We start from the raw sequence: 13,957 nt of genomic DNA on the forward strand, positions 1-13,957 counted from the left end.
GAAGAAACCGGAGCTCCCGGGGGAAACCCACGCAGCTCACGTGCAAACTCCGTACAGACAGCACCCGTAGTCACAATCGAACCCAGGTCTATGTAAGGCACCACCGTGCCACACATTGGTGAAACATAAGATAAAACAGAAAATACTGGAAGCACATAGTTGGTCAGGCAGCAGCTGTGGAAAGAGAAACAGAGTTATCATTTCAGGTTGAAAACCCTTCACTCTGAAAAATCAACTCTTGAGGAGAAATTCATTTATTCACACAGTAATGAATCCCTGCAATTCATTTTCACTCCTGACTGTGAAGGCCATGTCATTGGGTATTTGTAATGCAGAGATTGATAGGTTTTTGATTATGAAGAATGCCAAAAGTTACAGGAAGAAGCCTGAAGAATTTGGTTGCGAGGAAAATATAGATCAGCCATGATTGAATGGCAGAGTACCCTCGATGGGCCGATTGGTCTAATTCTGCTCCTATGTCTGATGGTCTCTTGGTCTAACTCTGTCTCTCATGCTATGATAGGTAAGCAGATTGTTCGTCAGACTGAAGAAGGGTCTCCACCCGAAACGTCACCCATTCCTTCTCTCCAGAGATGCTGCCTGTCCCGCTGAGTTACTCCAGCATTTTGTGTCTATCTTTGTTTTAAACCAGCACCTGCAGTTCCTTCCTACACTGTATGTTCTCCCCTGTACACTTGTACAAGACTTTGTAGCGTTCTGATTTTCATTTATTGTTAGAAGTTGAGATGGTGTAAATTAATGTCGGGAATGGGTGGCAGGGAAGTGGTGAGAGGAGTTGGATATGGAAGTAATTCCTCTGCAATGAGAGGCCGTAATAGCATCTTGAGTTTGTGGAGATCTGGCGCCATCATGTGGGCAAACATTGTAGTTCTCACAGGTGATATTGTGGGCCTGAAGCACAAAGTGCCACTGGAGGAGGGGTGGGGATAGGGCACCAAAGGAAAGGGGTGGGATAGGATGGAGAAGAACTGAGAGAGCAGGCAGTGATCCTGTCCCTAAAGGTTATGAAAGGTACAATCTGAAAGGACTCCTGCAGTCATATTTGTTTCCTGAAAAACCTTTATTGGGGGATCTGCACCAGAATTTCTAAATTAAATATTTTCCAATGGGGTACACTACTGGCTTCACTACACTGTAGCAGGTCCAGAAGCAGAAGGGTGCAGAAGATCTGCTTACCTCCATACCATACGTCCCAATACAGGGACAGTTGTTCCCAGCTGTTATCAGGCAACTGAACAGTTCGCTCACCAACTAGAAAGCGGTCCTGACCTCCCATCTACTTCAGTAGAGACCTTCGAGCTATCTTTAATCAGACTTTACTGGCCTTTATCTTGCACAAAACATGATACCTTTATCCTGCATCTGTGCACTGTGGACGGCTTGATTGTAGTCATGTGTAGTCTTTTCGCCGACTGGATAGTGCGCAAGTAAAAAAACCTTTCACTGTACCTCGGTAAACGTGACAATAATAAACAAAACTGAACTGATTATCACATGGGCTCTTGGAGGGCATCTACCACACACGGTGCCTCAGTGTGTGTTTTTAACTTTTATGTTCCTTTTTAACTTATTTCTAAGTTCTAACTCCCTAGTACTAACAAAGTATGACAGGGAAACCCTCTTAAATCTAAACTCCAGGGCAAACGGAGACTTTTTAAACTCTGTACTTACTGATCCAGCGTGGCCAGCAGAGATCAGCAGAAGCTGCTGCAACAACAATGGGAGCTCGGCTGCAAGGAAAACCCGGAGAAAACATCGAGGGAAGCAGGTGGGGATTCGGAATAGGCTGAAAGCCCAAGCCTTTCGTCCACCTCTGCCCAGCATTCTTCTGGCGAATGTCCAGTCCCTGGAAAACAAGCTGAATGACCTCAGGGCGAGGGTCAGATTCCAGCGGGACATAAGGGACTGCAACATCCTCTGCCTGACTGAAACATGGCTGACCTCACTGAATCCGGATCAGGTAATCTGCCCAACCGAGTCCTTCACTGTCCGCCGTCTGACAGAACAGAAGCATCTGGGAAATCCAAGGGTGGAGGAGTCTGCTTCATGACCAATAACAACTGGTGCAACCCTGGAAATATCAAGATGCTTTCCCGTTCCTGCTCGCCGGACCTGGAGCACCTGACGATCTCATGCTGCCCATTCTACCTTCCCCGGGAGTTCGGCTCAGTGATCGTCACAGCCGTCTACATTCCACCGCAGGCAGACACCGACGTGGCACTATCGGCCCTACACGATGTGCTATGTCGACATCAAAACAAGTACCCGGATGCGGCTATGGTGGTGGCGGGAGATTTTAATAAATCAAATCTCAAGAAGGTCATGCCGAACTTCTACCAACACATCACGTGTGCCACCAGGGGGGAGAGAACTTTGGACCACTGCTACACACCGTTCAGGAAAGGCTACAAGGCCGTTTCACTCCCTCCCCTAGGAAAATCTGACCACGCTGCCATTTCCCTGTTGCCGGAGTATAAACAGAGGATAGTTCGGGAAGCGGTAGAGACGAGGGACGTAAAGCGGTGGTCCGACCAGTCAGAGGCCATGATGCAAGATGCACTGAGTGATGTCGACTGGAATATGTTCGAAGCAAGTTCCAGTGACGTCAGTGAGTTCGCGGAAGCAGTCACGGACTTCATCACAACAGTAACCGACAACATCGTCCCCACGGTAAGGGTAAGCACCTTTCCGAACCAAAAACCCTGGGTAGACAGGTCTGTTCGTGTGGCCCTGAATGCTCGCACCGCTGCCTACAACTCGGGCCTGGCATCAGGAAACATGGACGTCTACAAGGCAGAGCCCTACCGACTGCGAAGGGCGGTGAAGGACGCAAAGAGAAGGTACAGAGACAAGATGGAGTTACAGATGGAGCAGCAGGACACCAGAAGCCTGTGGCAGGGGCTACGGATTGTAACCAACTACCGGAGCACCCCTCCCTCATCCGCAAGTGCCGGCACCTCCCTAGCTGATGACCTGAACTCCTTTTACGCTCGTTTCGAGAGGGGCAACACCACTCCAGGTCTGCCGACTATCGACAATATCGCCAGCGGGCTGGCTACCGAAGCTGAAGGGAGTCATGAAATGCTTTGAGAGGCTGGTGAAGAAACACATCTGCGCCTTCCTCCCTCGGAACATGGAACCGTTGCAGTTCGCATACCGTCCGAACAGATCCATGGACGATGCGGTCTCCCAGGTCTTGCACACCGCTCTCTCCCATCTGGACAGCCAGAAGGGGGGCTACGTGAGGATGCTGTTCATAGACTACAGTTCAGCCTTCAACACGATAGTCCCCACCAGACTGGCCGGGAAGCTAATGGAATTGCGGCTCAACACCTCCCTGTGTGCCTGGGTCCTGGACTTTCTCACCGCCAGGCCCCAGGTAGTCAAGATGGGAGGGAATACATCGAAGTCCCTCACGCTGAGCACAGGATCGCCCCAGGGTTGCGTCCTCAGCCCCCTATTGTACTCCCTGTACACACATGACTGTGTGGCTAGGTTCAGCTCCAACTCAATAATTAAGTTTGCTGATGACACTGTGGTGGTGGGCCTGATCTCAGACAACGATGAGAAGGCCTACCGGGAGGAGGTGGCTGGTCTAGCACTCTGGTGCCAGGATAACAGCCTCCTCTTGAACATCAAAAAAACGAAGGAGCTGATCATGGACTTTAGGAGGGCACATCATCCGAGGACGTACACTCCATTGAGGATAAATGGGGATCCTGTGGATAGGGTGAACTGTTTTAAATATCTGGGAGTCCACATCTCCGAGGATATGACATGGGCATCACACGCCTCAGCACTCGTGAGTAAGGCAAGGCAGCGCCTTTACCACCTCAGGCAATTGAGGAAATTCAGAGTGTCTTTGAGGATCCTCCAGTGCTTCTACGCAGCGGCGGTGGAAAGCATCTTGTCCGGGAACATTACCATCTGGTTTGGGAATTGCTCTGCCAAGGACAAGAAGGCTCTGCAGAGAGTAGTGCGTTCGGCCGAATGCACTATGGGAACTTCACTTGCCCCCCTGCAGGAACTATACATCAGGAGGTGCAACTCCAGAGCCAACAATATCATGAGAGACCCCTTCCACCCCTGCAACGGATTGTTCCAGCTGCTACGGTCAGGCAAACGCCTCCGTTGCCATGCGGTGAGAACGGAGAGGTTGAGAAGGAGTTTCTTCCCAGAGGCCATTCGGACTGTAAACGCCTATCTCACCAGGGACTAACTCTACTGAATGTTTTTCCTTCCATTATTTATTATGTAAAAGAATATGTGTGTTATGATTGTGTTTATAGTTTGTTTGGTTGTTTGGTTGTTTGTCTTTTGCACAAAAGTCCGCGAGCATTGCCACTTTCATTTCACTGCACATCTCGTATGTGTATGTGACAAATAAACTTGACTTGACTTGACTTGACTTGAGGAATGCCGTCAGCATCCATAAAGACTCCTCACACCCTTGTAATGGACTGTTCGAACTACTTCCCTCCGGCAGACGTTATAAGGCCTTCTACGCCCGAACCTCCAGACTCAGGAACGACTTCATTCCCAGAGCTATAGCGGCTCTGAACCGGCCCTGCTGAGTGCCCCCCATCCCCCCTGGACTGTCTCCCTCGGATGGTCACGTCGCACAGACACATCTGCACTTTAGTCTGTTGAACTGTTTTGACTGTTTTACTGTTCTTTTTACAATCCATGTTCTCGGGATATCAATATCTAAATCCAAATTTTATTAGTTATTTATGTTATGACATCGGTTGGAAGCTGCATACCAAATCTCGTTGCGCTTATGTGCAATGACAATAAAATATATTATTATTATTATTATTATTATTACTGTTTGACACCTACGTTCTCACACAATGTTGGTCATTTTTTTACTCCTTTCTTCTCTTTGAAATAGGATGTGAAGATTATCCGTTCCTTGATCTTGGGCGAGATGGAACGCGGTCAAACACAGTTTCAGGGTCTGTGTTTCATCACCAGGCTTCATAAGAATGAAATTATTCCAAGTGACTCCATGGCAAAACTCCGACAGGTGAGATGTGGTCCCACACCCGGCCAGATGCCCCCTTTTACCCGGATCCCGTATCACCTGCCAGCTCTTACCCCACCCCTCCCCCTCAACTCTTTCCACTGGCTATCTCCCTCTACTCCATCAGTCCGAAAAACGGTCCCCACCCGAAACATTGTCGAACCATTTTTCTCAATGGATGCAGAGGGTAGTGCATATATATGGAATGAGCTGTCGGAGAAAGTAGTTGAGGTAGGTAGAATAATTTGGTTTAGTGTAGAGATTCAGTGTGGAAACAGGCCCTTCGGCCCACCAAGTCCACACCATCTAGAGATCCCCGTTCACTAGCACTATCTTACGCACAGGAATAATTTACAATTTTTACTGAAGCCAATTAACCTACAAACCTGTGTGGAGTTGGAGTGTGGGTGGAAACCGGAACACCCGTGGAAAACCCAGGCAGTCACAGGGAGATGGTACAAACTCCGTACAGACAGCACCCGTAGTCAGGATCGAATACAGATCTCTAGCTCCGTAAGGCCGCAACTCTACCACTGTGCCACGGTGCCACCCCACAGTGCATAGTACATTGGAGTGGCTGCATTGTAGACATATTGTAAATGCACAATAACAACATTTACAGGACGCTTAGACAAGTGCACAGATTGGAATGGTTAAGAGGGATATGGATCTAAAGCAGGCAAATAGGACTAACTTAGATGGGCAACCCTGGTCAACATGGATGTTGGATAGAAGGGCTTGTTTCTGTGCTGCTTGATTCTATGACTATGCTTCCTGACCAACTAAATTCCTCAAGCAGATTGTTTTTGAGATAGGAAGGCGTGTTGTTCCGATCACTGGGTGAGAGTGGAGGTGTTGGTGATGGGGTTGCTAATCAATGTTGATTTATTGATGAAAAAGTCAGAAACTGTTATACAACATGCGGCAGCAGGGTACTTGTGGGGGAAAAATAATCAGGTGGTCAAAGTATTTTAATGAAAGTAAAATCACAATGAATCAGTTTATTGGCATTCTTTAAATGAGTAATAGGCTGAGGATAAAGGGAAAATGGTGGAGATGCTAAAGGTGTTGACTTATTGGTATCAACTGGGTGTTGCTCCAAAGGTTATAGTGGAATATAAAATCTCATGGTAGAGCAATAAATAAAATGGATTTGGGTAGGAAATTGAGTATCTAGCAGAAACCAAAGAGAAACAAAGTTTGTCTTTGGCCGGGTGGCAAGATGCCAGGAACACACACTGCAGTAATTGGTGCTGAGGCCCCAACTTTATACAATTCATCAATTACTCGGACGAAGGCACCAAAGATAACGTCACTAAATTTGCTGATAACATGAGGTGGGTAGGAAAGTTGTGAAGAGGACATACGGGGACCACGAAGGGGATATACATCCTCCAAATAAATGCACAGAGATCCCGTAAATGGAGTGGAATATGGGAAATTGTAAAATTGTTCAATCATGCGGGGAAAAATAAAGGCAAATTGCCCCAAAGATGAGAGGATGCAGAGGGGTCTGAGAATCCTGGTATGTTAGTGCTGCAGTTAATTAACCAGAATATTAGTCTTTAGTCTTTGTGAAGGGAACTGAATACACCGATTGTCCGGCAACTCCAGACCACCATTAATCTGGACGAAATCATGAGATGGTTGTGGAAGGCCGATGCTCCTTCAGGCCCCTGGACTAAAATAATTAATTGTTTACTTCTTTGTCAATAGTTAATTATTTATTTGTTTCTGGCAATCCATGGGGTTTTAGAGACACGGAGGGGGAGGGGGGGGTATAATTAGTGGATCAGAGGTGTATTGTTGGATTATTATAACAAATTATTAAATATTACTTATAATAATTTGTTTATTATTACAACAAATGAATCCTTTGTTGGTCCGGCAAAATGGATAATCCGGCAAGGCTCTGGAACCAAGTGTGCAGTAAAATCGATGGTGTACCCGTACATAAGTAGAGAGGTTGGAGTTCAGCTGTATTAAGACCACGTCTGGACGAGTGTGTACTGTGTTGGCCTCCTAGTTTATGGAAGATAGTTTTTGAATGTTGTAAGGCAGATGTAGGTACATTCTCAGTGAATAACATGGTGAAAAATTACTGCGGGTAGCTGGGTGTGTGGTGTTGAGATGACAACAGTTCAGATGTGACTTCCTTGACTGGTGGAGCAAGCATCTGGGGCAGTCGATCTACTGCTCCTAACTCATACTTTCCAAAACGGGGCTATTCTCATTCTAGTCCCAATATAACTGGTTAGAACTAAATCTTGGTCTGGGCCCTTCAGCAGAAATCAATAGTAACCACTTTTAATATTGTCTTAATAACATTTTTAATAACATAATTGCTTTTAATAAATACTGTTTTAATGCTTTTAATAATGTTTAAGAAGCAATTAGACAGGTACATGGATAGGACAGGTTTAGAGGGATATGGGTCAAACGCAGGCAAGTGGGACTAGTGTAGATGGGACATGATGGTTGGTGTGGGCAAGTTGGGCCAAAGGGCCTGTTTCCACACTGGAAGACTCTACGACACTACTGTGAAGTCTGCTTGCAGACCTCTGACAAGTAGCTTCTTATTGAATGATTCCAATTCAAACAGTTCCTGAAACTTTGGCCTGTTTCCTTTATCATCGTTACTTTTTTGCATATCTTTCATTCATTTGTTCTATCTCTCTCTCTCTATATCACCATATATGTCTCTTGTTTCTCTTTCACCCTGACTCTCAGTCTGAAGAAGGGTCTCAAGACTTCACCTACAAACCTGCACATCGTTAAGAGTGTGAAAGGAAACTGGCGCACCCGGAGCAAACTCCACCCAGGGAGAACGTCCAAACTGCGTACAGTCAGCTCCTGAGACCAGGATCAAACCCGAGTCTCGGGCGCTGTAACACCCGCCCCAAGCCTCCATCTGTTTATGTTGTTGTTGAAATTCGACCTTTGCTCCATCTACTCCATCATCAGTACGGATCGCTTTCTCTTTCCCTGCAGAAGAACCCGAGAGCCGTGCGAGTGGCAGAGGAGCAGCGAGGCCTCGAGCACTTGTACATGGACGTGGCTGTGAATTACAGCAGGGCCAGCCAGCTCAGCATCCACGTACATAATGTGTGCGCCGAGGCCACTGACGGTATCTATGCAAGAGAGAGCGACGTGAAACACTGGATGAATTCAGGTTTGTGCAATTGATGCAAGAGGCAGGCAGGCATGTTGAATGCTTGCAGTGGGAGGCTGTTCAGTGTCTTGAGCCTGTTCCACCACACAAGTAGATTTTGGCTGATCAGTACCTTACCTCTTTGCAGTAACCTTTCACGGACAAAATCTACCGACCTCGGTTGTTTTTTAATTGTCCTCAATTTATCTTCCTCAACAGCTTTTTTTGTGGGGGAAAGTTCCAAAATCTATATCATGTTGTGTATCAGTTTGGTATTGTCCCAAACTCATTTTAATATTGTCCATGAGGTTCATATGGTAGAGGAGCAGAATGAGGCCATTTGGCCCATCAAGTCTACTCTGCCATTCAATCATGGCTGAGAAAGCAGGTACAGGATATTGAGTTGGATGATCAGCCATGATCATATTGAATGGCGGTGCAGGCTCGAAGGGCTGCCCCCCCCCCCCCCCTTCTCCAGTAATTTCCTCTAACCCATTTTCTCACATGTGACCATTAACACCCCCCCCCCCCGAATCTTCCTGCTGTCCATCTACAAAGCTCCAGAACTCATTGCATTACCCTTATTGAAGATGTGTCTGAAGAAGGGTCTTGACCCAAAAACGTCACCTATTCCTTTTCTCCAGAGATGCTGTGTGACCCGCTGAGTTACTCCAGCTTTTTGTGTCTATCTATGGGATTAGTACAGATGGGCACCCACTGGTTGGCATGGATGCAGGGGCTGAGTGGCCTGTTTCCACGCCCATATGACTCATGACCATTCCCAATGAGTCAGATGGCTCAGGTCTCAGTCCATTTAGAGAAAAGTCTCGAGTGACGTTCTGCTCCTTGATATCTGTGGGTTTGCAGACTCATCAGGTGGGCTTGAGGTGCATCTTTTAACAAATATGTAGGTGTTGAGGAACCAGACCTCTTTGGTTTGGAAACTCATCATCACCTTATTGCCTTGTCGTGGCTCCTGATCTAAGAACGAGCAGTCTTTATTTACACAGCTGCACCTTATGATTTGAAAACCAGTCACTGCTTGTAAGTTTGAGTACATGGAATGGAAGTTGTTTGCTGCAAATATCATTCATTCTTAACTATTTTAATATTTTAATGTGTTATTAGCGTACATTAATGCTTTGAGAGCATTTGAGTGCATACTCGTATTCATTTTTGGGATGTATTTGGATGCCATGGTGGGTGTTTTTTTTATGGTTATTTTTTACAGTTATCCATGGGATCCTTATGCCTCTATCCCTCACAGACAACAGGGACTTAATGTACCAACAGTTCAATTGAGTTGATGTTAAAATGATCCTGTGGCAGAGTTTTAAAGAGGAGCATGGATGTTATCCCTGATCATTTGGTGACCAAGTTCTGAAAATGATCGTTTAGTTGTTATTACTTTGGACACAGAGTACTGGAGTAACTCAGGGGGTCAGGCAGCATCACTGGAGTAACATGGAGAGGCGACGTTTTGTGTTGCGATCCTTCTTCAGGGTCCCGTCCCGAAACATCACCTATCCATGTTACTCCAAAGATGCTGCCTGACCAGCTAAGTTACTCCAGCACTTTGTATCCTTTTGTGTACACCAGCATCAGCAGTTCCTTGTTTTGTCATTATTACTTTGTTATTTTCGCGAACTTGCTGTGTACAAATTGCTGCTATATTTCCTACATTGCTATTTCTTAAACTGCAACGAAGGTAACTTTCCCAAAAGTACTTAATAGATTGTAGGGTGTCTTGGGATGTTTTGAAAGAGATGAGCAAGGTGCCATATTAATGCACTTTGTTTGTGGGATAATTTGTTGACCCCTGGTTGACTTGTTTCTCCTCTTGTTCCCCCCACACTGTCAGGTGTCGATGCTTCCATCTTTGAAGCAATCCACGTGTCAGAAGATGTTCCTCGATGTCGGACCAGCCGTGAGTGGTGGAAGGGCTGCATCTGCCGCTACTCCTTGTGTGTGGAATGGTACCCCTGCTTCCTGAAATACTGTCGGACAAAGGATGCCACTGGGAAAACCAGCACCTACAAGTGTGGAATCAAAAGCTGCCAGAAATGTTCCCAGTTTGACTTCTATGTCCCGCAGAAACAGCTGTGTCTGTGGGACGAGGACACTTAACCGTCACCCACTCCTCTTGTTTGACTGGGAGGGGTTCGGGGTGACAGTGCTAATGATAGTCTACGCATTCATCTTGCCTGCCAAATGGAGACTGGGAATCTGTTTCAGAGCTCTCTGGCTGTGATCATTAATGAGGGGAGGGGATCGCTGGGATGGGAGCGAGTCGGTGAGAAGTGGTGTGTTTGCATTAGAGATTTTTCATCACGTGAAAAGGAGCCTAGGCCCCAGGCCCTCAACCGAGGCTGGGACTGGGAATTGGTGGGGTTACTGTGGTTTGGGCCTTGCCTCTGCTACGAGGCCTTGTTCTGTGGTGAGTCCATGTCCACGATGGTGACATCTGTACATTTCAAGAGTGGTTTTTTTTTAGGGGTGCTTGAAGAATCTTCAGAGACCCTGAATGTGTAAAACAAGTTTCACTTATGGTTTTTTGAAGGACTGTAGATTTTGACATTGAGCCAAGTTTCAAAATTAGGAATTCTTATACAGAGAGCCTTTCCTCAAGAGGTTGCCTAGTTTACTTTGTGGGGAGTTTGAATTAACTAATGCTGTATTTTAACTAATCTCCCTGGTCTAGGTTGTTTCAATGGTGATCATTTCAATGCTGTTTTGTTAACCAGAGTGGATCCTTGTTGATTTGTAAGAATGGCCAAATCACTTGACCCTTTGGATCATAGAAACCAGCAAATAGCTGCCCAGGCTATAACACAATTTTTACATTTGATAAGTGACAGAGGAGATGGCTCAATGGCTCAACATTGGCAGAGTAGGGTACCAGACCACTTCATCCTGGTGATAAAAAGTGCCTCAGATTATTAGATTAACTTTAACCAACACTCAATAAGATGTTTTACCCATCCTCCATGACGTATGGCCAATAGTTTATTAGCTTGCATAAGATACATAGAACCACCATTCTTGATGGCAAAAGCTCATTCTTTGACCAGGCATTGAATCAATAGTCAGGGGAGGTTGTTAACCACTAAATTACTAGGTGCTATTCATGGGGAAGTTGTCTTACTCATATTAAATTGTTCATGATGTGATGCCAAATCCTGTTTTTTTTTGTTTTTTTTTAATCCATTGAGAATTATCACATGGGGTGTTATCCAATATAGGAGCAGCCAGCAATTTGTCCTAATGTCAGAAGATTGATGCAGATGACAGATGTGTCTTCTTTTAATCTGCCAGAGGAGGTCAGGCTATCTCATGCCCCCACCCAGGAGTTCCACTAAGTGTTTCGTTCTTCCTAAGTGACTAACATATTATTCGGTTTGTATGGCTCCTTTCTTCAACCAGCCTATCTATCTTGTAGCATAGATTCTAGGTCTGTATTTTCACCAAATACTTAAATCACAACAAGCAAAAGTAAAGGAAACCAGATTTCCAGCAGCCCCGGTTCTTTGCACCTATCTTTATTTGCCAAATTCAACAAAAAGGCTCTTGAGTTCTGTTTAAATATTGTAAATCTATGTGTGTAGTCTCCGTCCTGTGGAACTTAGCCAAAATGTCCTGAGATTGAAATAGGTCATGTTTGCAGGTATTACAATCTCAATCTAATACAGTATCTCCAATATCCAGAGTGCTTTCCACAATGAAACTTTAAAAAAATATATATATATTATCCCCAGAATATATTGGTAACAGGAAGGAAGCTTGGAGGGAAAGATTATTGTCACAGTATTGAGTTTTTGTTGGTGTTTTTCTTTGGAAATAATAGTGTGAAGTAGAAATGTAAATGGGACTAAGTAACCAAAGATCCTAGCAACTGCACCAAGATCCTTTTAACGTAAAACACTACCTTTCTGAGGTGAGTGTGTGGGGACCAGTGGGTGTGTATAGTAGATGAGGGAAACACCTTGACACAAGCACATCCTCTTCACTACTTTAATAATCTCTTGGCTTCCAGACATTTCAAGGAAGAGTAAGATGAGCTGGTCTACTGACATGAACGTTTTCAATAACAAAGTAAAACAGCATATGTTTGACTTGCACAAGAATTGATGCCAAGGCCTTAACTCCTTGATACATGTTTGTACTTTTATTGGTATTGGTTTTAGTTTATTGTCACACGCATCTTGATACAATGAAAAAAAGTAGTTTTGTGTACTATCCAGGTAGATTTTGCCATACATGAATACAACAGGTAATGCAAAGGAGAAAATAAACGGAATGCAGAATATAGTGCTACAGCCACAGAGAAAGTGCAGATTTAGAAAAAGTAAGTGTAGGGGTCACCATGAGGTAGTGCAGTTTGTTCCAGTCCAGGAAAGCTGTTTTTGAATCTGGTGGTACATGCTAACAAGCTTTTGTATCTTATAACCATATAACCATATAACAATTACAGCACGGAAACAGGCCATCTCGACCCTTCTAGTTCGTGCCGAACACATAATCTCCCCTAGTCCCATATACCTGCGCTCAGACCATAACCCTCCATTCCTTTCCCATCCATATAACTATCCAATTTATTTTTAAATGATAAAAACGAACCTGCCTCCACCACCTTCACTGGAAGCTCATTCCACACAGCTACCACTCTCTGAGTAAAGAAGTTCCCCCTCATGTCACCCCTAAACTTCAGTCCCTTAATTCTCAAGTCATGTCCCCTTGTTTGAATCTTCCCTACTCTCAGTGGGAAAAGCTTTTCCACGTCAACTCTGTCTATCCCTCTCATCATTTTAAAAACCTCTATCAAGTCCCCCCTTAACCTTCTGCGCTCCAAAGAATAAAGCCCTAACTTGTTCAACCTTTCTCTGTAACTTAGTTGCTGAAACCCAGGCAACATTCTAGTAAATCTCCTCTGTACTCTCTCTTCTGTCTAAGGGGAGAGGAACAAAGAGATAATAATTGGTGTATGAGCCATCCTTGATAATATTGGCTATCCTGAGGCGGTGTGACTATATTGTGTATATATTTACACAATATATTCCCAGTTTGTGCAAGTAAAATAATACTTTTGTCGTGGACCATGTGCCTTTGAATGTCCATTTTGTTTGTCTCCCTTGGCTGGGGTCAGCAAGGGTAATGTGATGAGTTCTAGAGCTGTGTAGGTAAGCTGATGATCTCACTCTGGGCAAACAAGAGTGTCTTACTCTGGGCAAACTGTGAGTTTTTGGTCATGACTTAGAAGGGGGATTATAGTTGTTCCAGCACAGTTTGTTACTCCATTTCCTAGCCACACTGGAACATGGTTCTCTAATTCTTCCTCCTCACCTTCTCTTCAGGATGTGAGTTTAGTGTTTTTCCTCATGATAATCTTCTGGTCTCAAATGCCGTTAACCACCAACTCTTTGCACGGACCTGAAGAATGGCCACCGCTTCAGTTTAGTTTACTGTCACATGTACTGAGGTACAGTGAAAAGCTTTTGAAATGCTTCAGGTGTACGTTCAGTGTTTTGCAGTTGTCCCTCGTGAGGGATCATCGGCAAGATAGAAATTGGTTCTCTTCATTTCACGTCCATCCATGTCACTCTATTTGAGGCGAGACCATGTTCTCGACTTGTTGTCCAATTTGGGGTTGAGAGGAGCTGAGCCTGTGATGTGTCACAAGACCCGTGCCTGGTTTGACGGGCTGCCGTTAGAGGTAGTACTTTGGAGACACCAGAGCTTCGGGTCAAGCATTAGAGGACCCA

At 45.1% G+C, this 13,957-nt stretch overlaps 1 protein-coding gene across 2 annotated transcripts in view; it reads left to right on the forward strand.

The window, feature by feature from the left end:
• Positions 1-11,914, forward strand: part of oaf (out at first homolog) — a 34,297-nt gene extending 22,383 nt beyond the window's left edge. For both annotated transcript variants that reach the window (XM_033049960.1, XM_033049961.1), the window contains 3 exons: positions 4,916-5,050; positions 8,039-8,219; positions 10,060-11,914. In XM_033049960.1, coding sequence (XP_032905851.1) covers positions 4,916-5,050; positions 8,039-8,219; positions 10,060-10,325 — 582 coding nt within the window. In that variant the 3' untranslated portion in view covers positions 10,326-11,914. The remainder of the gene's footprint in view (positions 1-4,915; positions 5,051-8,038; positions 8,220-10,059) is intronic.
• Positions 11,915-13,957: the final 2,043 nt, after the last annotated feature.

The sequence above is a fragment of the Amblyraja radiata genome, chromosome 33, assembly GCF_010909765.2.
Source record: "Amblyraja radiata isolate CabotCenter1 chromosome 33, sAmbRad1.1.pri, whole genome shotgun sequence".
Taxonomy (NCBI): domain Eukaryota; kingdom Metazoa; phylum Chordata; class Chondrichthyes; order Rajiformes; family Rajidae; genus Amblyraja; species Amblyraja radiata.